Source organism: Colletotrichum fioriniae (genome assembly GCF_027942845.1).
Source record: "Colletotrichum fioriniae strain IMI 355084 chromosome Unknown scaffold_7, whole genome shotgun sequence".
Taxonomy (NCBI): Eukaryota; Fungi; Ascomycota; class Sordariomycetes; order Glomerellales; family Glomerellaceae; genus Colletotrichum; species Colletotrichum fioriniae.
The window spans coordinates 2,111,050-2,138,558 of record NW_027076843.1 but is presented as its reverse complement, the minus strand read 5'-3'; the positions used below and the strand labels follow the sequence as shown (position 1 = coordinate 2,138,558).

The window sequence follows — 27,509 nt, the reverse complement described above, 5'->3', positions numbered from 1 at the left end:
ATGGCTCCGGCTCCAGAAATGATTACCCGGGCGAATCCCGAGGGCCTACACACATCAGAGCCCATTGGAGGAACGGTGATGAGCGTTATCATCTGCCTGGTCTCGATCAGCATCATCTCCGGATTTTTTGGTTGGTGGCCTACGGATCACAAATTTGGTGGAGCGGCATACTTACGAGGAATGAACAGTTCAAAGAGGCACAGTATTGAGAAACTGGAGGAGGATACCTTTCGTGGTCTGGCGTGAGTATTTGTGTCTGGTGGTTGGCGGATATCGGTGTAATGCTAACAAAATCGCAGTCGTGCTCGCCGTTTATATCGATTCGTACCTCTTCGTCTTCGTCACAGCGGTTCTGCAATTCGCTCTCGGTGTCAACAAGAATGTACAGATTTGCGACGGTGCAATTCTGTTATGCCTCGTTTGCTACCTATCGACAAAAGTCTTGATCTATCTCTTCCTTGTCGAGAAAGCAGTGCGTATATTGAATCCACGAGGCGAAAGAAAGCTTCATAACTAACGCCCAAAAAGCACATTATCAGAGGAGCAACGAAACCGAGGCTGCAGTCCAAGCTTTACCTGTTCAACTCGTTTGGCATGCTTGGCGTCTACGCAGTCATTGCTATTCTCAACTTTATCTTGTAAGCCCATTCGAATCACTAGTAGTAAAGACCACCACTGACACCAGAATAGCCGAATTACACGAATTGATGATGGACAATGCTACATCGGAATGCAAAAGGTCTCGATGATTCCACTCATCTCCTTCGACGCCGTCGTCAACGTTTATCTTACCATTCTCTTCCTCATTCCTCTCAAGAGTAAGGCCAGCCAGGCATTCCAGCAAGCCAGTCAGGCAACAACGAAACTAACTCGTTGCAGGTCTATACTCCTTCAAGAATTTCCCCAAAACAACTGCAAACATCCGACTTAGAAGTGTCGCCCTCCGCACCTTTGTTGGTGCTCTGTGCACGCTCACCAGTAGCATTGTGTAAGTTGAGCACACCTTTAATTTAAGCTCAAGGTTTCTGACTCGCTACAGTAACTTGACTGTACTCATGGCCCTCAACGGTGAGCCCGGCTGGGTCTGCCTTATGTGCTGCAACAGCGACAGTATGTCTACCACCATCTCACTTTGTTCTTGCGGGCATAGCTGACCCCCCCCCCCCCCCCTAGTCCTTTTCTCTGCCATTGTTGTACAGTGGGTTACTTCGAAGGATAACCAAGCTACCATCGGCTCGTCGAGCGGTAACTCCCGAGGTGAAGACTTCCGCCGTCCGGACGGCGCTCCCTACTCGCCCCACATCGCACCGAGCCAGAAGCACGTCATGGGCGATGTTGGCGAGATTTCGCTGGACAGCCGACGCTCCAACTCTGCCACCAGCGACGACAAGATTTCGTCAGAGGGAGAACGTACGCGCAGGACATCATCGGCCGGGTCGGTGCCTGCGAGCGGCGTCTACGTGACAACCACGATCAAGCGAGAGTCGAAGCCGACACCGGCCGTTTTCGAGGAGATGGATATTGAAGAAGGCTATGCCGAGTCTAACAGGTCAACTCGGCCGATCAGCGGACGCGATTCGGACTTTGACAAATACGCCGCTGGCTCACGAACGAAGATCACGGCCGGAAAGCGCTAATGACAGGAGGGGGTTTCACTTTCAAAGGGCGAAACCGACTGCATTCTTCTAGGCGGCATCACTTTCCATTCCGACCTTGCGGCGCGATTAGGGGGAAAAACCTCATGAACAACATCGTTGGGGCGTAACTACGGCTTTGCTATTCTGGGTTCAGACTGCCCCCTCGGGGGGTTTCAGGCCGTTTTTTCAATGCTCTTTTCATTGTCTTTTCTTGATATCATACCACGATGGGCACCATCGGGAGGGCAACCTTTGTCAAATTTCTCACCTTTACACACTTATATACACATCACGGCCTATGGGTAGGCGGTACACGGATTTTGGTCTACACATACCTCACGGACGAGCGGTTACTTCATGACGGGAACTGGCAGAGGTTCACATACAGGATTGAACGGTCTTCGGTGGTGGGAAGCATGATACTAGTCATGAGTTTTTGGGTCATTCTTGCATCAAAGAGACGGATATATCACAGGATTCAGGATAGGATAAAAAATCAACAGGTGTTCATATTCCCATGTCTTCGAATGAAAAAATCGGCAGGTCTCGCGCGGAAACAGCCGTGGGCCATGTTGCAGTTGTCATAGTCACAGACAGCCTCAGAACATGGCGACTTCCAAATGGACAATACTTTTGATGATCTCGTACCCATGACTTGTATTTTGCCCGTGAGCCCATTCCCCTCTCGCGACTCTCTTGAGTAAAATCCCATCTTCAGGTGAATGGACATCTGCCGTCCTGATGTGATTTGCCAACAAACCGAACGATGGTGGCAAGGGGTAGATTAGAGGTGGGGAAGGGGAAGCACGACATTCGCCGGCTACAGAGGTGGAGGAATCTGGATGGTAGAGCTAAGGCACGACTTGCAGATCCGCCACCGCTCAACCCCCGTGTCTGCCACGTTGTTCTCGACACGATCTGGGACTTGGATGGATGGATGGATGGATGGGTTGGGCTGACGTGGATTGATTGGAGTGATTGAGTGTGTGTGCGTGTGTGCTATCTCTTCTTCAAAGGTAGGTATCCGTACACACCGCCAAATCTGCCGAACAGGCTTCTACGGCCATTCTAGCGAGAACCTTGGGTATGGATTGGTTTTGGGCAGAGTTGAAAGTTGCGACCAACCAAATTTTTCAGTCCGAGATACCTGACCGCCATGTGTTTTGTGTCACACAAGGCCGCCCCGAGGGGAAGGATTTCCCAAGCGCCCCAACGCAAGACGCAAAGAAACGAGAAAGAAGGAAAATCCCGAGTGTACGGGCGTCGGATGTGTCGCCTCTTTGATCCCACGTGGGTTTCGTCCTGGCGAAGCTGTGCTCTTCTTTTCATGTGGTTGGATGAGAGGGGATGATGGTGTGCGGCGTCCTGGTTTCCCTTCGTGTGAGGGCGCAAAGAAGAAAATTACACCATGTGGTTGGACTGTTAGGACTTCGGAGTCTCACTCCCGTTTGACGCCCTTCCTACCCTATTCCCTTGTTCAAGAGAGACGTTTCTTCATGCGCGCGTGCATTTGTGGTTTCTGGGGGGTGGTGGAGGGAGAGCTGAGCTTGGCTTGGCTTTTGGGGACTCCGCGACACGTGGGAGTTTCCTCGGTCGTTCCCGTCGCCTCTCCCCCTCCATCTTTGACATGTTTGAGAAGAGCGCTGAGACTCTCGGGATTCCATCAAAAAGATTGGGCTGGATGCGCAGGCAAACAAGAGCAAGGACTAAAGCTCCAAAACACGGGTTTTCGCGCGCTCTACTGGCCCGATTCGAGCAAGTAAGATACCAAACGGCCGCTGGTGGTCGTCGTCTAGACCGACCTGTACCAAATATCATGTTCCCTTTAGACTATAATCGAGATCTTTGTTTGGTGACAGGGCCCCATAAGTCATGTTAAACTACGACTCCAGCAAACAGACCGGGAAGGCTTGTAGTCTCCCCGGTCTTGGCTTTTTCCCGCTGTTTCTCAACCATGGAGCGGCCCCTCTTCCATCACCATTCTGTACGGACGACCTCTTTAGTCGCAGGATGGGGTTTCCTGTTAAAGAAAATGGGGGTCTTGCGGTGGAGGCATCATCCATGGTCCAAAGTAAAAAGAATATCCTCGGAGCATGCTGCTTTGGACAGAACAAGAAGCTGCAGCAGCTATTCCCTTCCTTCGAGTCAATAAATGTCAATAAAGTTGACTTCCTGACTCTGGGTGATGGGATTTGGAAGGCTGCTGTTCCTTGTCCCATGCACCATGGTCCGAATAGAAGAAACCTTACAGCCATGGCGCACCCTGCCTTGCCTGCTTAAGCTCTCCCCGGAGTTCTACTCCGTTACTACCCTAATATGACAGCCAGAACGCAAGAGGCACCGTCTGTCCCTCGCGGATGTACAGATTGTATGATTTAGACTCCTGGGCCGCACAAGTTTCTCGGGCTTTGGTTACCGCTGTCCAGCATAACGTGGCAAAGGTTCCTGGCAGTAATCAAGGGAGCAGACGCCAGAAGGGAACGTGCTTTTCCCGTTCGCGTTTCTGTGAACATGCTTGTGTCTCAAAGTCTTGGCACGGCCAAGTGCTTGCATAGCATCACAAGGTTAAAGGACAAAGGGAAGAGATGAGATGGATTTGCCTACCATAGTAGGCAGGTTTTGCAAGTGCGAGGGGGCCTGCAAGCATTTTTGTTTCCGCGTGTTGGATCTTTCGCCTAATCTTCGCAGATTCTTTTGACTTGCCTACGCCCGCAGCGCTGGTTTATATTCGACGATTCGGTTTGCGTCTTTACAAAGCCACCTCGGACTCTGTATCCGAAGCACGAATAGTAGGATTCGCTTGACTCGTTGGACAAACTTCGTGGCATCCACGGAATATGTAAAGATAGAGTTCTTGGTTTAGGATCTCATGGTCCATCGTCGAGAAGGGTGAACATGAAGAAATACAGTTGCCTTCACTTTCTTCCGTGGAAAGTTTCTCCTTTTCTCCTCTTCTGCTTCATGGTCACTGCGTTCCTTGGATTTTTCGTTGGGCAGTGGTTTTGAGAGGCCCCAACTACGATATCTCAATCTCAGGTTTGAATACATACGCATGTGAAAAGGCAAGCTACGTACGGTAGGCAGCTTTGGGGTGAACGGATGTGGGGCCGCAGCACGAGACGAGTGCGAGAGGGAGCGGAGCATCGGAGAAACTAAAGATGGGACAGAGTTGAGAAGTGCATGGGATGGCGCTCCAGCAAGCATCTCGTATCTCGGAAGACTCTTATACACGGTATCACGTAGTACAAACCTCCAAATGGAGTAAGTCGATGGAACACAACGCGGAATCGTTTGAGGCTGACCGTACCCTGGCCCTGCCCAGGACTGATAGAGTCGACAACCCGAGATTCCTTCCTGGCGGGTGGTGGGGTTGCTAGCAGAAGATGCGGGCAAAGAGATGGAAGGACCAGACCCTTTGTTCACGTAAGACGGTAGAGATGGAGGGGAGGCGCAAGCGAAAGGTGAGATTGTGGGATAAAAGATCTCAGATATCGAGAAAGGGAAAGGTCAGATCTACGCGACGCAACCTTCCTTGTATGTACATGCTGCTAGACTAATGTAGACCGCTTCGACCACGTGTACAGTTGCATACAACCATTCAGAGATCGAGATCCGTTGTCTCGCGTTCCGCGGGAGCTAATTGACTGGTTGAAGAGTGAGGGGCAAAGTAAAAAGTCCCCCTCCATGAGATGGGTGCGACGAACCCACTATCATATTTCGCTAACGATGCATTGAAGTAGCTCTGGGAAATCATACACCATGAAGCACGAACTTATAAAGAATATGAGAAAGAGAATATAGGTATTGGCATAAGAACATCACGAGATACGGCGGCAAACCGGCTGCAACTGCAGCTAGTTGATAAGGATACGTCAGGTCAGCTAACTATGACATGTGTAAGGTAACCCTTCCACGCGGCATCTCCATCACCTCATACACATGCAAGCGCTGAGGCCATCATATTCCCGTCTCATTGGACCTTCCTCAACTCTAATACTAGCACCGAGAAACCCAATTTTTGAGGTAATTAGTATCACATCTGCACAATCCGTATCTAGGCACACCAAAGCCCACCTGCTAGGTGCATCTTGCCCTCTCATCCGTCCTACCGCTAAGACTGCCATGTTAACCTGCGGCCTGTCCTTTTCCGTGTTCAATATTCATAGCTCAACGGTCACAATGAGGATGAAGACGGAAGTTCCTCATCCAGACTCCACTTTGCACTGCCGGGTCTATCCCCACATCACGGAGAGGACCGAGAGACGGATATCCACCATGAAGCCGGCTCGGTTCGGGTGTAACCAAAGGTATCCGCACCCGGCCCCCGCAATGGCTCAGCCTCTTTCATTTGTCGAGCAGCGTATCCGTACCCTTAAGCTTCACTCGAGCAAAGGTCTAAGCAAACGGTCAAGAAACGGTGTTTTGGCGTAACCTGTTTAACCTCTACGAGTCATGCCAGATGGGATACCACTTACACCATCACTTCCCTCATCATCTCTCATCCCATCTCGCCATAGGTCCAATCCCCCCTCAAATCCTTTTTATCATGATTACTTTCAGATTTGCTCCGACAGCCAGCCCAACCCTAAGCTCTTAAACCCAGGCCAACCCGTGAACCATATCCCGACCCCGACGCAACTCTACCGCAAAACGAGACTGGGCTTCCTTGCGCTCTCGTCCTTGGACTGATTCTGACATCACAAGAGCAAGGGTTTGGCTTTCTGCTGTTTTGCCTTGATCTGATGATTGGATCGTAATTTGCCCGTCCGGATGCCGAAGCCGGGGGAGACATTCTATTCTCCTATGATGTGTCCCCAGAAGCTATGATGCGCGTTTTGGGCAGTTTTTCTCCCACAAGCTTTAAAAAGAATCTCCACCAATCCCTTGGTATCCTGGGGTGGGAGAGGGTTTCTAGCAAGGGTGAGTATAGTGGTATACTAATCTCCTACGGATACTGTTTTCCATGAAGCCCTTGCGCCCGTGATCTCGTGCTCTTTCCCCTCTCCGTGCAAGTGGCTCGTGGAGAAAGGCTCTTGTAGAGCACAGTTCCGTCCCGTTACTTACCAACTGAATTGTCGTCCACGCAAATGTCGTAAACGTATTGACGCAATGCGAGCTTGCTCGGATCTTTAGCACCGCACGTGTGTTTGTAGATAGCCTTTTTGGGCGTGAAAGGAGCTAAGGCAAATTTATGAAGTAACCGAGTGTGCTTTGCCCGCCATGGAAGAATCAGTAGTTCTCGATAGACGGCATCTGTATTACTCATTTGAAGCCCTCAGTCTGGCTTTACCTAAGAGATTTTCTCTGTCATCCGCATAATTGAGTAAAAGCGCTCCCACCGGTCCGCCCATGTATCTCACAACCCTCAACGCCGACATGGACCATCAAAAGGAATTGGAAAACCTCCAAGCAAAAGTAGAAAATCTCCCTTGCATCCCATTACCGGCATGGTTCGACGACGCCGCCGTTCCGTCATCCCTTCTTGCTCGATTCATCGGCAACAGTTCGTCGGCGCTGAGACCTTTTTTCTTCTTTTGCTCACTTTTCTAATTGCCCTTTTCGTTTCCTCTCCCATTCTCTCCTATGCCATGGTGATTCCGGCCATGTCGGCACAGAACTTTGCAGAATCGGCGGTGGCGAAGAAACCAGAAAGCTCCATATTTCGGACATGGCAAAGTCGAAGAGCACATTGCCGCCAAGGAGTAGATCGCGATCTTTCGTCTCAAGTTTTCTCGTCAATCCCTCGTGGGATTTCGCGAACTCGAGGCTCCTCCCTTCCGTGAGCTGTCACATACGCAAAGATTATTTGCGAAACATACTTGAGTTATCGTGAACAGAACTGGGCGCTTGGCGGACATCCTCCATCTTCGGCACCTTACATCACCGGGTGTAGTTCGCCGCCGTCTCAGCAAATCTTTTTTCCTGAATCGGCCTTGACATGTTCAGCTCACAGGAACACTAGGATAGATGTCACCCACGTGTCCTCTCGCAAGTACCTCCAGAGTAGAGTGAGGTTACGGTCGCATGTCCGACCCATTCGGATGGTCAAACACCACCATCACCACCATCACCACCATCACCTCACCCCAAACATCGACAACACAGAGCCAAGACTTAGTGGATAAGAACTTCCGAAATCTCTCTGCTCCTTCTCGTCCTCTCTATCTGCCCCAAGAATCAAGTGCCGAAGAAACACACTTTTCTTCTTACACTGTCGCTGGTTAGTGACACCTTCGTTCTTGGCTGTCATTTCATGCACCTCTTGCAAATGAGATGAGTGTTCGCTATGGCAAGAAAAGGGCAAGGAAAGTTTCGCGCTTCTGTGGCATCTCTCGGCCCCGAAAAGTAAGCCAAAGCAAGAGGGCAAAATCGTCGAACCTTTGAGAGACAACCCAAATCGAGTGTGTTTTCCCTTGATCTTTTCGCTCGGACGGGGTCACGTCGAAATTCAGATTGCCGCCCTTCTGTAGATTTCCTTGCTGCGTTAACAGTCTTAGCTTGGATCCAAAAGCGTGAGAACCCTTCCGTATCTCATCCAGGAGGCAACAGTGAAGAGACTCATCGCATTTCTGCTGGAATGAGGCGTTCATTTCCCAACTTGAGCTTCCTTAGCCTTCTCTTATCGTAGTCCTCCAAGAGTGCCTTCTTTGATATACTATGTGAGATGGAATAGCACCGGGCCGCCTTGAGCTCCTGCATCCGGTATGAACGAGCTGAATATGCCCTCGAAAAGGAAACCACCCAGGCGAGACTCAAGCGCGTTCCGAGACCCGCGAGAATACCTTAGTTTACGAACTGATTAATTATTTACGCGGAACTCGCGGCTTGACGCTCACGGATCGGATTGAAATTGAAGATAAGCCGGCGGGAAAGCGCTGAAAGGTTCTTCATCTCAAGGTCGCATACAGCAGCCGCATCGAAAGGGCAGCTGACATCATACCTGATCACCAAGCGCATCATAAGCCGTACCTGCCCCAAACCTCAAATTCTCCTCTTGATTCTGCAAAACTTCAATCCTCGTAAGTGTAGGTCACTCTGCCGCCTACAAACTCAGTTTCCTTGGCACCTTCTCAACCTCCTAATACGCGGAGAAAGAGTTCAATATCCATCACATCGCTACGAGAACGAGTGGCTCGGCATAGAATACTTCGCGCACCCATCACAACCTCACCTAGTAACTTTTATCCGTTTCCGCCTTTCCCCTCCAGTCAGCATGTGTCATCAAACCCCGCGGTGAAAAAAGCTTCTTCGCCCTTGGAGAGCTTCGACCTACGTAAGAAACGCAACACTTTTTTCTCTTTCCCACAAAGGCAAGGACAAGGACAAAGTATGGGACTCCCGGGCTCCCGATCCAAACGCACGGGCATTTGTGACATACCCCAGGTGAAGCTCAAAACTCACATTCTTCTGCACACCGTATTATACCGTATGGCATCGTGCCGTAAGCGGATTTTGACGTTCCTCGAGCTTTCCTTCTACTTTGGGCAATGGTTCGCCGGACGGAACTTGTGAAGGAGGTATGCCGCTGGGGCAGAATGTGACGGCCGCTAACATTCACCAAGGCCTCTCATACTACGAAGGCCATTTTGCTTTGCACCCGACAACCTAGTTCCCGCGTCCGTTTTACGGAAAGAGCCGTCAGTCTGGCTGTCGAGCACGTGAGTAGTTACGGACAAGATAGAGTGCAGAGACAGGACGGAATTAGTCAAAGCCGATTCAAGTGGCCATCAGCATAGACGATGAACCTACCATCAAGGTGTGTCCGGAGATACGTTTTCCCTTGGGTCACCGCGTAACGACATCACAGCGTGTCAGGCAAGGTCACTTGAGAAACAGATCATGATGTGATAACGTGGCTTATGCAGCCTGGTATTCCATGTGTTCGTAGCTCGTGAGTCTATCCTTTTGGTCCTCGTATGGATCGTCCTGGAGCCCGTTTCCCCTTTTTATGAAAAAGTCCGCAAACACCATTGTCGGGTATACCCAGAGAGCCAAACCCGACCCGAAATATCATCCAGTGGGGAAAGTATTCAGCGAGTGACTACCCCTGAATGTGAAAAGCGAAAGTCCCGAAAAAGAGAAAATGGTTAACTGTATGTACAGCAGAAGAAAAGAGAAAGTGTTCGTTCACTTTCAGAAAGTGGCCCGCCCGGAAATCACGGTGAACCAAAAATACACATTTGCCATCCCTAGTAATTGTGTGCCAGAATCGAAGAAGTCAACCTTTCCTGCTTCAAGCAGCTTAGGCGGCGGCGGCGTAAGTCTGGCCGAGAGCGCTGAGGCCAGAGCCGGAGTTGAGAACGCCGTCGGAAGCCATGAAGTAAGAGTAGCGGTCGAGGTACGACAGGCTGTCAAGCTTGGGAACGTTGGTAGAGACGAAGCTGGAGATCTCATCGGTGGTACCGAAGGGAGCGAACTCAGTCAACCAGACGGGCTTGTTGCCACAGGCCTCGTGGACGGCCTGAAGGTGGCTGAAGAGGGTGTCGGCAGCGGTAGAGGGAGAGTACCAGTGGGTGACGCAGAAGTCGTAAGTGCAGCCGGCGGTGTCACAGGCAGAGACCCAAGCCTTGAGCCAGTCGAGACCCTGGCCAGCAATGTTGCTGTTGGTGATGGCAGGGGCTCCGATCTGGATCTTCTTGTTGTTGGTGGTGGCGTAGGGGTTCATGTACTTGACGTGCTGGGTAGCAGCTTCGGCTGCGCCGAGGTTGCACTGAGAAGGCATGTCGCACTCGTTGAAGCTCAGAATGTGAGTAGAGTTCTTGTCGATGGAGGCTTTGACGTTCTCAGCCCAGCGGGCGGTGTGGGTGTCGATGGGACCCCAGAGCATGGGGACGAAGTTGACACCGGTGGCAGTGAGGCCGTTGTCGGCAGAGTCCCAGTTGTAGGCCCAGCCGCAGTTGGTGCAGGCGCCATTGAAGAAGGCGTTGACCTTGGTGGGATCATTGTAAGCGACACCACGCTTTCCGACAGTGGAGCTGGAGCTGGAGCTGACGACGGCTGAAGCAGTGGCCTTGGCGGAAGAAGTGGAAGGCACAGCGGCAACAGCGACAGCGGCCTCAGAGAAGGCCTCGGCGACAGGAGCCTGGGAAGACGACTTGGGAGCGACCGACTTGATGAGAGTGGTGCTGGGAGTGGCGTAGACCGGGGTAGGAGTGGGAGTAGGGATCACGACAATCGAGGTAGAAGTCGTGGTGGGAGTGTACTGGGCCTCGGGGGCCGCAGGCTGAGGAGCAGGAATGGGCGTAGGGGTGGGAGTGGCGGCAGGGACCGACTCATCACCGCCGACAGTGACGGTGACCCATTCGGTAACATAATCAATCTTGAGCTCACGCTTGTCCTGGTGAAGGTGGCGATGAGCGTTGAAAGCCATAGCCTGCTCGATAAGGGCGAGCGAGGCAGCGCCGACGGAAAGAGCCTTCTTGGTGTACATCTTGGCTGATTTCGGGTGGTGTTGTACTTGTGTGAGGGATTGGTGAGATTGATGATGAGATTTGTGTTGATCTCGAGGAAGGTGCTTGTGGGAAAAGCTGTTGATGATTTTCTTTCTCAACGAAGTTGACGAAGCGTGAAGTACCGGCCTTGGAAGGAGGGTGTAAAATCACTGGATACACAGAAGGAGTGGTGTATGTGTTGCTGGTTGTTCGGTCTGTCAAAGACACGAAAAATGAAAGTGGTGTGCGGTTATTGTTGGTGGATTGGGTTGACAACGAACTGCTTTTGTACGCAAAGGTCGAGGCTGGCGACCGTTGGTGAAGGAATGTGTTGCTGACTGAAGAAGGGACAGGCAAGCCGGTTGGTGTGAAGAAGGGGAAACAACAAGAAGGGAGAGTGTGGGGGAGGAAGGGAGTTTAAGAAGGCAAGTGACTGGGTGCCGGGGAGGAAACAAATCCAGGCAGGGACGAGGGAAGGAAACAATGGGAAGGTGAGGTCGACTGGGAGGAAGGAGCGTGGGAAACGATCGGTTGTGGGCAGGTAGGAGGCACATCAGATGCAGGTGCAGTTGGGATGCGGGAAGCAGGTGCGGACTGTGGATCCCGACCCATCGGGGCTGCAGAGACACTACGCCAGCAAAAGACACCACACCCATGGAAGATGGCTCCCAAAGGCCCAGAGGTACGACTCTGACTGGAGCCAACGGGGCTGATTTTCGATTCACCACGAGGAAGGAGGGAGGAGGTACGAACTGTCGTGGTGACCCCTTCCTCCGTACCTGCCTATCCGCGCGCACTAGGAGAAGCAGGGGGCAAGCGGGCCGGATGTATCGCGCTTTCCGGGAAGGGATGTGGTGCGGTAGTGGTCGCTCCTGCCAGTTACAACCGTGGCAGGTGGAGCGTGCCCTTGTTAGGACAGTCGTCTTCCTGAAGGAGTTACGTACCTCCCTGACTTGCGGCCCTTTTTGGTCGTTGCTGTTCGTGTCGCTGTCGTGGTTGACAGCTATCCGTAAGATACCCCGTGGCAACACAATTCAACGACTTTTCTTTGCTGGACTTGCATGAAAACCCGTCTACATACGTGGTTGCCCACATGTGATCGATGTCTATAGTACGCAGTAACAGGTGCATTTGAAAGTGGGAACTGCCGCCCCCCGGGCAGTTCATCAGAGCTTTTTGTCCCATTGCTTCGTCCGATTTCCTGCTCAGATTTTCTTCTTTTATCGGGGGGATCAGCGACTCACAGGCCATGCTTTTTTCTGCAGATCCTGGCCAATTTTGTGGTTCCTGCTTGAACCCCCTGTGGTCTGGACACTCTGGATCTTCCTAGACTCAACTGACTCTTTGGCAGACGGGAGAGGCACTCAGCACAACCGGGATGGTGTGCTGGCGTTGCGTCCTGATGACAGATGATTACCCAGGACTTCCTCGACTCTGCAAACACGATCCGCTCCAAAAAAATTGCTGCCCGGAGCGGAGAGGCCAAGGAACTGCCGTGGTGAATCGTGGGCTGGCAGCGTCGGAGACATCCACAGTGACATAAGACACATTCCAAGCAGGTCAGTCACCACAATTCAACTCAATGCCATTGTTCAATTGCCAAGGATCGGTGTTCCAGCGCCAACGGTCCATTTCCTTCTTCCAGCTATTTGGGCTCTATTCCTTAATTAATGGAGTCTCGGTTTCACTGGCTCCTGGCTCACCAACTCTAGAGCATTGGTAAATTGACCAGATCCAGCTTCAATAGCTAGTTGAATGGTGCCAAACGAGGGAGAAACGAGCAGTCACATCTGGATTGTTCTGGGTTGCCACCCACTCACACCTCAGCGACGAACTAGCGCTCGCCTACGACCATTTCGCCCTTCCACTGCTAATGCTGGCCTGGCTAGTTTTTTAGTTTTTTGTCTCTTGGCCAGGTTTTCAATGACAGCGAGCAGCGAAGAGCCAAGAAGAGGGGAGGGGGCAAAGGTTTGCAGCTTGGAACTTGGAAGAATGGCCCATGGAAGAGCCAACGGCTGAGCGGCGAATGGACCAAGAAGCGCCATTTTCACCCCTGGCTTATGCAGGAACGGGGGGCAAATGCTGCAGGAACCGGCACCACGGCGCAACCTTGGAAACACCGGGCGCCAAGGATACGTCGCTAAATACGACCTCGTCTCGTATCTTTTGAGTGCCATCGCGGCTAAAAGATACCTCACCACAAGAGTACCCTTCCTTGCTTATCCCCTCAACCGCCGGCCCCCCTTCTCCATCCGACCCAGTCGAGCCAGTCAGCGGCTGCAAGAAGTTGATGCACGCACTGGCTGGCGAGGAAGGCACAGGTGGCAGCCGATGGTAGGTGAGAATCAGGATGTCGTTTCGTTCCTACCATCACTTGCTTACAAGCACACAAGTTACATCTGTCGCCTTTGCAACCGTTGAGTTTAGCACTTTAGGCTCGACTGGCTAGCCGCGTTGCTGAGTGCAACATGAAAGCCTTGACGTTTCGCTCGGGTCAGTGGTCGAGTGAGTACCTTATCTGTGCCTCCGCCAACATCTTAGTCGCTCTGCTATCAATAACACTTCCTTGCTGCAGAAAAATCCCTCTCTTTTTGCCTCCAACACCAAGTCACTATTCTTCAATATCGTCATTATTGCCTTGACCCCCGCTCCCTCTCCTCCCTCGGTCGACCTCCATAGCTCATGGCTCTTTCATGGCAAAAGCCCTACGCCTGCCATCACCAGGGAGATGTCCAAAAATTATCACCGCCAACCAGAGCAAGACTGCCGCCGGACATTGCCGCTCGGGAAAGCCCCCCAAGGAAGGTGACTCGTTGGCTCCGAGGCTTCTTACTGAGGGCCACGCAAGGGCAAGCGAGACGACCAAGGGGACCCTTCTTTGACGACTGCGCAGCGTTGACCACGCCCCCAATACTGACGAGGTCCTCAGGCAGCAGGCCGAATAGTCCCAGTTGGCCTGGCGAATGGCTTCGGTGGGCTGGGCGGGCTCTACGACGACTTTTCGTGTCCCGTCCCGCAGCGCCCAGCATCGGACGAACAAAGGATGACAACGGTCGACTTGGGACGGCAGCCCCGCGCTTGGGGCAACCCGAAGGACTGATGCCATTGTCATGGGAGAATGGGCCCAATCCGAGCCGAGGATTTGTGTGAGCACGATAAGACCCGCGCTTTTGACCTGTTTCACCACTTTGGGCTGGCCCCACGTTCGTCGTCGTCTTGACCCTTTTACGCGTTTTCCTCTTTACGGCTAGCCGATTACGTGGAGCCAGATGGATCGCCAGGGAAAATCGACCGCGCACCAAGTCCAGACTCTCTGCGCGGGAGATGGAGTCGACTCGGGGGATTCCACAACTGTTCGACAGCGTCAGACCTGGGAAGGCCAGCAATCCGGGCCAGCCAGGCCCCAGGGCGCCGGCTGTGAAACCCTAAGCGAAATGAGCTTCCGCCGCCACGGGGCACACGTCCAGCGAATCCCATCCATCAGAGCACCATTTCACTCCAACACAACGCCCATTTTGGCACTTCACTTCCACCTGTTTGGCCCTTTTCTGACAGCCGCCCACATTCCTCGCCCAGTCTGTCCCGTTACTTCCCTGCCGCCCTGACAAAGAGCCGATGAGGCCAGCGGCCAGCCCTCCGGATCATCCAAAGCTTGTTAGTCGAGCAGGATTTCGTCCTTTTCCAGCACAGGGCAGCACGTGCCGGGATGCGACAGCCAGGGCTACACTGCGCCACGCCGAAGCTAGAGCCTCGGAATGTCACCCGGCTCCATGACCCGGGACTGCCATGCCGGCCGCTGTCCTCCATCAGGGCACTATATACCGTTCTAGACGCTCAGATCATTCGGACTCACTGGCAGTCTGCCAGGCTCACTGGCTCTTCAGAGGCTGAAGCCGACTTCCATAGCACGCGACTCAGAGCCCCGGCCCGCGCAAGGTCCGACAATATCAGGACACGAGGCTTTGCACCTAAATAGTACGATTCATCACGACGTACGTAATCATTTCGGCACTGCCAGCCGTTTAGTTCTGCTTCTTTGAGTGTTGTCAACCCCGCCCGATATCATTAAACGCCGGATAGTTGCACCCACGATCCGAACAGCCGACCTCGAGAGTTGCCCAGTGAGCGAACGCATTGCTTTCATCCGATGTCAATCTTCATTAAGGTTGTGCTGTCTCATGCGCATCGACAAGCGTGAAGAGGACCCGTACAGACTTTCGTTTCCATAATTCTCACTTTATGGTTACTCTAGCTTCCTCATACTGGAGTCTGGCGCATTTCTTTCCCGACATGTGTCTTACGGTCTTACCTGCAGGTTGCATGCTGCAAGCCACTCCAGCTTCCTTACATCAGCTCTACGTATCTCTACGGTTTTCGTTTCGTCCAGGATTGGTTTATTCCTGTTCATATGCTTGTCCTCCCACATGTAACAGTGTTGGGTCAGCTGCAGCCGTTGACATCTATTCAAGTCTGCTCCTGCAGGATTACATGCACCTTAGCAAATGATCCCGTCAATGAGTCTGGCACGCTTGCCCATCGATTGAGATCAGCACATGAACGGCGGCGTGGCTATCCGCAGTTAGGTTTGCTTGCGCCATCGAAATAGTCCCAAGTGTCCCCATACGGCTCCACCGACAGCCATGACGGTTTAGAAGTTGGCAGCAGAGAGACTCGGCACGTCACGTAGCTGAATGATTATTTGCTTCGATTGGCAGACATATTGTCAAGTGAACTGTACTGACTTACTTTTCAATGTGACAGGGCCTAGCCGATGCACCCTAAAAGAAACGCGTGCCCTAGAAGCGTTTCTCGAGGCAAGAAATAGACACTACCCAGCTCCTTGGCAACAATGTTCAATAGGCACCTCTCAGCATTGACACTCGACAGCTGGTTTCAGTTTTGAATCCTCAATGAAGTTGCCAAGATTGGGGACCGGGTTTGTTATTTCCTGCCTAATGTCTCCTCATTTTCATCGGTGGTGCAACCAAATGGATCAAATGATCGAGTGCAGGATCGCCTGCAATCACTACAGCTTGTTTGAGACACTCTCATCTTGGAGGTAAGGTAGAGCACGGCAACTTATTCCGATGTAAGACGTAGAGGAGAGCGGGCGCTTCGTCTCACCATCCCGGCAGCCGTCCGTTCGGAAGAGGCCCAGTTTTCGGCATCGCCAACCTCATCGCCGGCGCGGCGAACGGAGGCTGTCCTCATTGATTTTCAACTTAAAGTCTTCACGGTATCGTTCAGTAAACGAGAAGGGACTTGTTCAATATCCTTAGACAGCCTTGCCAAGCACAGCCTCCACAATGCTGAAATCGATTGCGATTATTGATGATCAGCAGCCAATGGCATCTGGCAGCCATTGATCTAAGACTTGTGGCGGCCTATCGATCGCCCGACACCCTGCGACGATGACAATCTTTGGTGCCACACGTGACATGGCTGCCTTGGCACCAGCTTGAGCTGAAAGCGACGTCAAGTTAATGCAGGTTGACCGTTGAAGCTATTCATCAGAATTTAAGCCGTTCAAACCGTCTATAGTCAAATTCGCACACTGGCTTTTAGGCCCTAGAGCTTTCAAGCAGCCAAGTTTGCAGCATCATGAACACCGCTCCGTCATCACTGCCTCTCATCGCAGCCGCCCCGAGCTTTAGTGACTTCGACTATGGGGCCTTCTTCCCAGGTGAAGACATGTTACTCGGAGATGAGAATACCTATTCGAGCGAGACACTTTCCGAGTCACCCACGAACAGGACCTCCGCTACAGGGCCAAGCGGAGAAGGCTCGTCTCGCCACGGTCCTTCTCAGAAGCAGCGCCTTGAGAGACGAGGGCATACCAAAAGTCGCAGAGGGTGCTTCAACTGCAAGAGAAGACGTATCAAAGTAAGCCAGTATTCTCATTGAGTTGTCGTCTCTCGCATAGTAACGTTGTGTATCAAAGTGCCAAGAGACGCAACCATCATGTGGGCATTGTAACAAAATGGGCTTGAAGTGCGAGTATCCCAATGCTCCAACGATTGTGCACCAAGTATGTCAATCACATTATCTGTAATCCAGATGCATTATCTAACGTATTGTACTCAGCCGCAACATCAAGTGCCGCTGTTCAGTCTGCAAGATATGCGGTTCTTCCAGCACTTCATGCTACAATGCTACCCTCACCACCCTATAGGCAACGAAAACATCTGGACCCATGAAGTTCCGTGCTTATCTCAAACCGTGAGCTCTATGAACTGAATCAATGAGAGACCCTGCTCAACTTATACAGAACGAATTCCTCATGCACGCGATCCTCGGAATGGCAGCCTGCGATCTCATGAACGCGGACCCGAGCCTCCTAGCGTTCGCCATGGCGCACCGCGTCAAGGCCATAAAAGCCATCAAAAAGTCTCTCGCCGAGCTGCCGAAGCAGCGGGGCACGACGCCGGAGCACGCCAACGCCCTGATCGCGACGTGCTTCGCGCTCACGTTCCAGTCCGTGACGTTTGAGGACGGCATGGCCGAGTACATGACCTTTATCCGGGGCATCCTGATCATCGGCACGCAGATGTACATCAAGGGCATCAAGCCCATATTTGTGAATTTGATGGGGCAGGATTCGAGCGCGGTCCTGGAGCCCAAGATGGTGGATCTGCCGCTGATTCGGACCGAGTGGGCGGACGGTGCTGTCGAGGCGATTGGCGGGTTGAGGGGTCTCTGTCGGGATGGGGTGGAGGTTGAGTATTTCGAGCTTCTTTTGGATATGGCGACGAAGCTGCATACTTCGTCTTGGAAGGGTAAGCTGTGCACCCTACAGCACGGACATCCTGGCCTGTTCTCCCTTTATATACCATAAGTAAACCACTGATAAACGGTTCGCTCAAACAGCGTACCAAACACTTTCGAAGCACTACGGCTGGTGGATCCAGCTTCCGCACGAAAAGTTCCAGCGCATCATCGACATGACCTCGCAAACTATGGTCCTCCTGGCCAGCCACTGGATCGCGCTGAAGCAGATCATGGCTACGGTGACCAACGCCGAGCACGAGTGTCGCGAAAAGGCGCCGCCAAAGGAGAGCGCCGTGGATTTGGGCATCATTCGGTGGCTGGGGCATCTCAATAGGCAGGTAGACCACGAGCATTTGGTGTATAATCGGTGGCCTTTGTGGGTAGAGGAGCAGCTCAAGCAGGACCTGACCTTTTTTGGGAAGAAGTTTTGAGGAAAGATTTGCTAGCGGAGGTTCATCTGAAGCTGTTATTTACGATGTCTTTATTTATTCTGAAATCTTTCCCACCTATTGAGAGTTATCAAGACTAGGACAATCTGTTGTCAAAACTGCAAATGAAAATGACCAAAGTTGCTTGACAGACGCCGCATCGTATCCGCAACAGTGAACACGATGCATCAAGCCCATCCCACCCAACCATCCAACCATCTCACCATTTGATTGAGAACCTGATTCCTTTGGCTCAATATCCACTTACTCAAAGACAAAGGCCCCGGATAGACAAGCATAACAACCCCCTGGAGAACGAACGGGGTCGGTAGGAGAAAAGAGATCTTGCCGATCCTCATCAGCAGGGCAAAACGATCTCGGTGAGTGCCGTTTACAGCCCCACTCGTCACCGCCCGCCGACACTGCCCCTCCCCCGGCAACCACAGGCGCACCGCCTCCGGTGGTGGCGTACATGATTGGACGAGCTGGACAAAACGAGGAATACGACGGACCGGAGGTGGGGCCGTGCAAACCAATTGGCGTCCGAGAGGATGACTGACGAGGGGGCTTGTATGGACGATAGATTCGGTTGAAGAATGCCCAATTTGTGTCGATTCTCGATAAGGTACTAAGAAAGCAAGACATGCGAGGAATACGGTAAAAGAGCGCACTGATGTAGTGGGGGTGGGGGCGGCATTTGTTTCGAGGCAGCTGAGCCTTCGTGGAAAGTGAAGCTTTCTTGATCTTGGGGGCTGACAGAGACTACCTTCACTTAACTTGGTCGCCACAGGTCTTATCTCGAGGGCTTGCTGCGCGTTTTACCTTTCGAATTCGAAGATGTACTCGAGGGATCATTATTGGTCGAAGACCAGTAAGGCGAAATGATGAAAGATTAAGTTTTGAATCGGTGGAAAGTCCGCATAGAAAAGTCCGCCGTCGTCGCATTCCTCGCATTCGACTGATTTTAGTGGCAGTGTCTTACTAGGCTTTCTTAGCAAAAGGTTGTGTCAGTTCGCCTGCCCTTATATAGCACTGCAGTGAAGGAAGTCTCAGGACGCGTGAGAAGGATAAAGTCAAGAGTGTTTCCTTCCTGGTCAGAAAACAAGACTGCCGGCGTCCCGCACTACCTTCCTCTTGTTCGCGAGGTCCCTAAGTCATAACTACCTCCTCGTCTTGCCTTGGACACAGAGCCATCTCTAATCCAATTACCATATTTATTTGAAGACTAGCCTAGCTCTCTGGGTTCACCATGTCGACCACGATCGTTGCAGACGAACTGCACACCGTGCCCAGCAATTCTTCGTTGCCCACATACTCCTCAGCAACAGGTATCGAGCTCGCAGATATCTCACCATCAACATCATCCGATTCCAGCCCCGCACCACCAGCCTACGATCAAACAATAACCGTTGTCCCTCGAGACACGGAACCCGCACCCAGCAGTGATGGCGGCTCAGAGGCCTCTCCCTCAGGAGACGCCTTTGCCCCTACGGTGCACTTCCAGATCGAAACCACCGGGAAGCAATGGCTCTCGCTCCCCATCGGCACCCGGCCCGACCCAATCGCAATCTACCACGTCGAAGCAGGCTCCTGGAGCGCGGAATCCGTCCCGGCTTACGTCTCCATCCGCTTCTCGCGCAATGACGGAAGCTGTCACCTCCTAAGGGGCGACGACGCATCTCAGACGCCCGTATGCACGACGCTCTACCGCTTCGGGCCGGGAAAACCCCCCATCTTCCGACCGTCTCAGGCCCTCGCGCCGTTCCACGCACCCACACCCCCGGCCTCCTCTAGCTCTTCTTCGACGGAGGTATCACTCCAAGACGAGGAGAACGGTCACCGCGAGACGGATGTGAGCGCAGTAGACCTCCAAATCGTCTCCAAGTCCCTCACCTCCCGCACCCAGATTCTGAAGACGCCCCTGGGAACCTTCCAGTGGCGCTACGCCACGCGGAAAGAACGCGCTGCCGTGCCTGGCGCCGACCAGCTACTCGTCTGTGAGCTCGTACAGACCATCGCGCTGGCAGGCGGGAAGAAGACGGAGGAGAGCAAGACGAGAATCGCGCAGTTCGTTCGTGGCAAGGAAACGAGAACGCGGGGTACGGGGCGTACGACGGCAGGAAATGGGGGCAGGTTGATGCTCGATGTGATGAGGTGGGCTGATTCGAAGGACGGAGGGAGGGAGGCGGTGGAGGTGCTGGTTGTCGCGAGTTGTGTATGCATGTTGAAGAAGGAGGTTGATCGGAGGAGGATGCAGCAGATGATGATACTTGCGGCTGGAGCTTCCGGAGGAGCGTAGTAGTGATTTCGAAGCCCTGTTCATTATTCTGTTCGGTGTCTGTCTTTTTTGTAGGGTAGATCATATTTCCGAATATAATAACTAATGCTCTCATCTGCCATGTCATCTCTAGATTTCGGCCACACTCGGTGTTGTAGAGGATCATAGACGAGATGTAGAGGTAAGAGCAGCTGAGATGAGGATCCAAAGTGCCCAGAATGAAGCGCCATATGTGACTCTTGAACAAAAGAATGAATACACTGGGAGGCAGAAATGGTATAACACAGAAATGTAAAGTCGATAGGATAACTCGAACCCATGACCCTCAAAAATAGACAGCCACCGGGGGTCGAAGTCCTTTGTGTGTTCTTGCAAGTGATCAGTCGCAACTACGGCGCCAGAAGTCTCCTCATCCGATAGTGCTAGGAGGAGGGAATAATTTCCTCATGTACCCCTCCGAGTGCGGTATCTGCTTTCTGAATATACACTTGCTTCTGTTTATTCATCGTCTCCGGGGAAACATGAGGGCGCATTTCCTGGGCCTACTAGCTCTTGAGAGCACAAATCGCCTCGTACCAGCGTGATACTTACTCGAATACCGGCTTTGAAGGATGAATATTTGCATTCATCCCAATATTTGCTCCCGATTCCAAAGTCGTCATCGATCTTGCCGTGAACTTGCTCAACTTTCCCCCCTATAGACGGCTCCCTCGCCCCAATACCTATTACGCTGTTACCTGAGCTGCGGAGAACCGATGGATCAATACCGAGTTCAGAATCGTAAACAACCCAGCAAGCAGGCGAACTGTGCAGGTTCGGCATGGAATCCAGAAGTGACACCACTTCGTATCGTATCAGCGTAATTCCTTGCTCAATGAGCCCGTCTGTAAGCTTCTAAACCTCGATATGATCTTGAGACGTGATGACTTGCTAGTAGATCAATGAACATCGAAGACCTGCCGATAACAGCCGTCACTTGTAGTCATAAAGGCCAAGGATTCAAACATGGTCCATTGATTCCTTCACCAGAATGGTTGTACCCCACAACTCAAAGACGTCTTAACAGGAGTTCATGAATAAAGGACTCTGTCAAACGCCCCCTATGCTTGCGAGTGATCTTGAGAAGTGCGCCCACCTGGCAGAAGATCACTCACCCTAGGTAGCTGCAATCCATTATAGCAAGCCCATGATCATGCCTCTAGCATAATCCAGGGCCAGTGTTAAAGACCTAGTTGCTCGCCAAAGACCGAGGTTGTGTTGTCCGCACACGCATACATCTGCCGATAGGCCGGGCGACCTATGAACATGATAGTCGGATCCAATTCTCGAAAGACCTAGCATGGAAGTATGCACAACAAGACAAAGGAACGACTCTTTCGAGACGGACATAGTAGTCTTAGCACAGCACATACCACGCTTACAGCGTCTATCAAAAGCAGGATACTAGTAAAATTGGCCGTGAGAAAATGAAAATGCATGCCTTTTAGCAGTCACATCACGACAGAGGAGATAGGAGACCAGCTTTGTAGCAGCTGTGCCTGCCTTATCCCAGGTTGCCCGGGTATAATAATATAACGCTTAAAAGCACCCACTCGCAGAGCTCCGACCAGAAGGGCATCCTTGTTGCCAATCATGGCGGGTGACTTCTAGGTAACGACAATAGCTTGACAAAGGTCGCTTTATCTATATGATTTAGTCACAGGTGTCAACTGGAAGCTGGAAGTTCACTATAGCTCCTTTTTATGTGGTTTCCCTCTTTAAGCTCCGTCATCGTCGTCTGTTTCGTGAGGACGAATACGAAAGGAACGCGGGGCCGTGAAGAAAGCGCGTCGAAGTTTTTGCTTCTTCTTCATTTGGGGGGATCACCGACAGTGTCTGTGATTAGTGAGAAATTGGTGCAATGAATGAGTTTGCTAACAAGTTGTCAGCAGCTTCTGCACCTGGATCGACAAGCAACTTTCCATCGGATCCGGATTTGAGGAACCCCTACGATATGGAGCACGGGAACGCGTCAATTTATAGCTGAACGTCAGAACAGAGTGTTCACCTGGGTTCTGCCGCCCTGGTAGGTTATTGGAACGTTACGACCGGGAGGCTCACACGGACTCATGAGTTTGGCTTGTAAGCTGCTGGCGTCTCTCATGCGGGATCATACAAGGACTTTATTTCTGTCCAAAACATAAGAAAGACACATAAACATACTGGGAAGCTCATGTGACATCTGACCTTACTTATTTATAAATCATCTCAATCTTATGTAACATAGAATAACTTACACTGAGCTATAGAGATAGAGGATCTGAATATATCAGAAGAAAGGGCATGTTTTTCGCCCACTGATGTTTGGGTTCACACTGGAGAATATTACCTTACATCTAGACCATGCCAACAGCGCTAGTCGCGCTACCCCTGCACAGCTAGGATAGCAACCCCGCACCACTGCCCCAAACACAAAACAAAATGAAGCTATCGTCGCCCACCACGGCCCACCACAAAAGCAAGATCAAAACACCAAAATGAAGACAAAAACATACAACACCAGGTATTCGCTGGTCGTCACCGACCCAACTACTAATCCGGCCCTCATTGGCTTATCTATGGGAGAGCGGACGGGATCCCGAGTTTTCCAATGGGTATGGTCGTATGTGGCGGACTGAGGGGCGCAGGTTGACCAAATGGGGAGAAGGAAAAGAACATTCAGGACCTCCATCTCAAGCCAGTGAGCATGGAACTCAACGAAAAGTGAGAAATGGCATCTTTCAGTTATTCTTGTGATTTGTCGAATTCCTTTTCACTTGTCACTATAACGTTCGATGGCCCCCTGGAGGTGAACTCGTGTTTTGACACAATACCTAAACCACCCAAAGCACGCACTCAATCCAGCCGTAGAGGGCACGTACTGTGATATTATCGATGGTCTTTTGAAAAATTGTTGATAAAAACATCTTGTCAGAAGAGCGCAGACGTGAAGTAAGACGTAGCCTTGATAGGGAGGAGAGGGCCAGCCACTACGCACTACGTTGTCCGACTAGGGGATGATCAACTCCTACGGTATCGTAACGTCAGATGTAAAAGTCTCAAGGCCAATTCCAACACTGTTCATCCACGTACCTAGGCTCACTGCGAGGTGCGAGATGTTTCTTGTGGGAGGAGGGGAAAAGAACACCACGAGGTCTGAGTTGAGGGGGTTAGATAAAGGCACCTTACTCTGTAGCCTACTTTATATTAATATGTCGCTCCAGATTCCTAGTTGATATCACCGTCCAGCATAGCGGTCCTCAACATACCTATAAAAGCCATCTCACATCTCATATCACACTCTCAGCTAGACCCCTTGGCATCACTGAATGGAAGCGACCCTGTCAGTGGCCTTGTATCAAGGATACTCCATGGCATCCTGCTACTCTAATTATGCAGAAGACATATGACGTGCGAGTCCGAAGCTCAAATTAAGTACGCGAATCATGTCTGAATTGTCAATGGTGAAATGATTGGGGTATATAATAAGCTAGGCAATCGTGGGAGCCTGAGAAGAAGAAAGTTGATAGCTGAGACAAATCTCTAATCGATCGAGGCCTTGGGTCTTCGTCTCTCCCACAACACATGACAAAATCAGTACTCCTCCCACATTGAATACACTCTGCCTGACTGCTTCAAGCAACCCTCGCCCAATATGACCACCACTGACGAGGTAAACACTCTAGGACCACTCCAATCATGCAATAACCTTTAACCACAACCTTAGCTATAACGACAATGACAGCAAACAATTTTCTACGCTGATACCAATCTTCTTTCAGTATGTCTTCCTGTTCGAGTCACAGATCATTGCTGCCCGTGGGAAACCTGTTTTTCTAAGAGAGATTTCCTCCTTCTACGAGAATGTTCTTCAGCTCCTGCTACCGGACTGCATCGTCGACGAGGCAATCTTGCCCAAAGACGTGATTCTCAAGATGGAGTATCTGAAAGACAGGGACCTCTTCGATCCGCCAAAGACGGCCCTCTTCGACAACGAGGCCCTCATCTACGACCGGCTTCAACCGCTGCAAGGGAGCGTCATACCGGGATACTTGGGCTTAACGAGCATCGCGGGCAGGAGAGCGCACCTCTTGTCAGATATCGGCGGCATGTTGATGGCCAAGGAGGAACTCCTGCCAATTGAATCCAGCGAGAAAAAAAAACTTTGAGGAAATGATTTCCGTTTCGCTTCGTCTCATACGTCAACACGGTGTTCGGCTGAAGGATCTACATTCGTCCAACGTCCACTTGTGCGGAGATGCGCTTTGCATCGTGGGACCTCGAGCATGCTCAGTTGGTTTCGTCAGACCTCACTGACGAGGAGGAGGAGGAAGTGGAGGAGGCTCGCCTCCGGAAACAAGTACGACATTTTCGTGGATAATATTCGGGCTCGACGAGATCTTGAGAACAAGATGATAGAGAGTTGCATAGGCATCCTCCCTGGCGATTCAAGTCTCCCAGAATTGGAAGGAAACAGGTGACCAAAGTGGAAAAGGTCAATAAGCTGAAAGAGGTTACTGGGGGGGGAAGGGATTGGGGTCGAAAGGCTCAACCTCCGCCGGGCATCAGGCTCCTCCCCAGACTTGACTGTAGATGATTAGAACGTGCCTCTTGTGGGGGAAGAGAGGAACTCCCATCCGGCCTGGGTCCTCAGCGTGCTCTCGGCAACTCGGCATGAGGAGAACAAAATATCATGCTTTGCAGTCCACTCAAGTTTCCTCGGTTATTTCGAAGCTCTGGGTAAGACTCATGGACCTACCGGGAGCAGGCCTCTTGGAAAAAATTGGGATTAGGCATAATAGTTGACAAATCCATCATGGTGGCAGAGATCCTACAATCGTAACTCCCAGCCGCAAGCCCGGTATTCGTATTGAGGGATTGTTAGAGTTGCCTAGCTCAATGAGACCGATTGATAGTGTCGTAAGCCCTTTTGAGGGTGTATCGTGAGGTCGTTATGAGTGGTGTTAGTAGTGTTAGTGATGGTAGCCCTGACTGGTAATAGCACAGTCAATCTAGGCAGACTGTACACTTACGTTAGCCGAACTTCAAGTTCATCTTGAGCTTGATATTTCTTCTTCATTTCGCCGCACTATAAGGTCCTGTTTACAGTATCGTGGGGTGATGGTGATCATGGTGGTGGCGGTAGACCGGGCTGGCAGTCACACCAAACTCGAAGCAAGCCGGCTCTCTTGCATTTGTCACGCTGCAAGTAACGCGAGATATGGAGGAGCATCACTTGTTATGCAAGGAGGTAACAGCTTTTGGTCGTTCGTACTTGGTACTAAATACCAAGTATTAAGCAGTTGCTTACCTTCCATATGAACCCCCAAGAAGCGAAGGCCGACCGACGCAATGTTTTCACCCACATGTCGCATAAAAGTCCCCGTTTCTGTGCGTTTGCATGCCTAGATATGGTAAACGTCCCTTCAAGGTCTCTGTACTCCTAGCTTCTTTGAGGTATCGTCTCGTTGCGTTACTGACTAGTATAAAAATGTCTCACTGATAGGATACAAGTCCACATGTAGGACGATGGCAATCATCCCGCGAACTAAAGCCCACCCAGACTCGTGGAAGAAGAATCCACGATTAGCCCCTCTCTCGTCGTAATTTCATACATGGTACTGGGCATAGAGATGCCAACTGACCTCGTCACACAAGACGACATCCTACAAGCTCTCATCCCTCTCTTCCTTCATATTCACCTCATTATATACACACACAGAGACTGGACAAGGAAGGTAGTGACGGACTATTTATAAAAAATTAAAAAAGACAAATGTCAAGTCCCAAAACTTCATACACAAGCTGGAAGTAAACCTCGTCCTGTCGTGGTTGGCCGTACCTCACTCGCCACATCATACCTCCACGCAAACGTCGTCTGTCGTCAACGGGACTCAACGCTGAAGGCGTAGATGGCGTGGCTTATGTATGTTGAACCCAAGACCAAAAAACATCCCCCACTCCTCCCCTTCTGTCACGAGATACTCCCTGCATGTAAATCCAAAACCTCAACGCTGCAGCACGCCTCATCGCCCAAAAACCAAACCCAAGGTACACTCACAACTTACACAAATCCACCCCCTACATCACGAAAGCAGCCAAACACAAACACCCAATAGTTCATCAATCAGCAGGTCAGAAAAAAGGCTGTATTGTTTGTATCCATCTCACCCAAGTCAGTCAGTACGCAGCAAAGACGAGAAGCTCTCCTCTCACGACCGAAAACCAATCGCCTCGAGTCTCGTCTCTCGTCTCCACCACCTCTTCCAGCTTCGACTACAGTCCACAAAACGTTTTTTTCCCCTTTTTCCCGTGGTAGCCAGGTCGTCTACTCCTCAAGCCACGTTCCCGGAAGACCCTCCTGCGTTCAGAAACTATACAACTCAAAAGAAAAATCAAAACTCCAGATTTCACTCATTCCAATCCCCTTTCCATATCAACACATGTGCGTCAACATCACAAGATGACGCCCGAAAAAAAGAAGACACCATTGTATCTTTCCCTTCCTCCCATCCAAACATTGGCAAACCTTCGATATTCGGAGAAGCCAAGAGGTGAAGACGGAAAAAAAAAAGAGAGGGAAGGACCGCAAATGTCGTCTACATACATGAAAGTGAGAAAGAAACAAAGAGCTTCCTCAACTACAAGACGCGAAATCATCAGGGAAAAAAAAGTCAAGCCAAAGATTCCAGTCGGAAAGGAATCACTTGGCCCCCATCTCCCTCATATCCCCTCCCCATTTCTTTTGTCTGCTTTCCACACCGTTGATCGTCTTTTCCGAGTCCATAATCCCTCACTCAGGTCCTTACCGTAGAATTACTAACGCCTAGACCGTCCTCTGCTATCTGCCTCGTGATGAACGTTGCAGGCATCGAGACAGGGAGATCATGTGGCGTGTTCGGCTACTCGAGGACCATTCGTCAAGATCAAAACAAAGTCGTACTGCGCG

General features: G+C 51.4%; 5 protein-coding genes across 5 annotated transcripts; 4 read left to right on the top strand and 1 right to left on the bottom strand.

Annotated features, from left to right (window-relative positions):
• Nucleotides 1-1,637, top strand: N0V96_006743 (uncharacterized protein; the record flags this gene model as incomplete). Its single annotated transcript, XM_053196302.2, has 7 exons — nt 1-130; nt 300-472; nt 529-638; nt 691-848; nt 880-988; nt 1,040-1,110; nt 1,174-1,637. The coding sequence occupies 7 exons, from the start codon at nt 1-3 to the stop codon at nt 1,635-1,637; spliced, it is 1,215 nt and encodes a 404-aa protein (XP_053046165.2).
• Nucleotides 1,638-9,879: 8,242 nt separating this feature from the next.
• Nucleotides 9,880-11,067, bottom strand: N0V96_006742 (uncharacterized protein; the record flags this gene model as incomplete). Its single annotated transcript, XM_053196301.1, has 1 exon — nt 9,880-11,067. One exon carries the CDS (start codon nt 11,065-11,067, stop codon nt 9,880-9,882), a length of 1,188 nt encoding a protein of 395 aa, XP_053046164.1.
• Nucleotides 11,068-17,309: 6,242 nt separating this feature from the next.
• On the top strand, nt 17,310-18,267 carry N0V96_006741 (uncharacterized protein; the record flags this gene model as incomplete). Its single annotated transcript, XM_053196300.2, has 2 exons — nt 17,310-17,844; nt 17,936-18,267. 2 exons carry the CDS (start codon nt 17,310-17,312, stop codon nt 18,265-18,267), a joined length of 867 nt encoding a protein of 288 aa, XP_053046163.2.
• Nucleotides 18,268-19,513: 1,246 nt separating this feature from the next.
• N0V96_006740 (uncharacterized protein) lies at nt 19,514-20,563 on the top strand (the record flags this gene model as incomplete). The annotated part of the gene is made up of 1 exon (XM_053196299.1): nt 19,514-20,563. The coding sequence occupies one exon, from the start codon at nt 19,514-19,516 to the stop codon at nt 20,561-20,563; it is 1,050 nt and encodes a 349-aa protein (XP_053046162.1).
• A 3,652-nt stretch (nt 20,564-24,215) lies between these two features.
• Nucleotides 24,216-24,729, top strand: N0V96_006739 (uncharacterized protein; the record flags this gene model as incomplete). Its single annotated transcript, XM_053196298.2, has 2 exons — nt 24,216-24,233; nt 24,343-24,729. 2 exons carry the CDS (start codon nt 24,216-24,218, stop codon nt 24,727-24,729), a joined length of 405 nt encoding a protein of 134 aa, XP_053046161.2.
• Nucleotides 24,730-27,509: the final 2,780 nt, after the last annotated feature.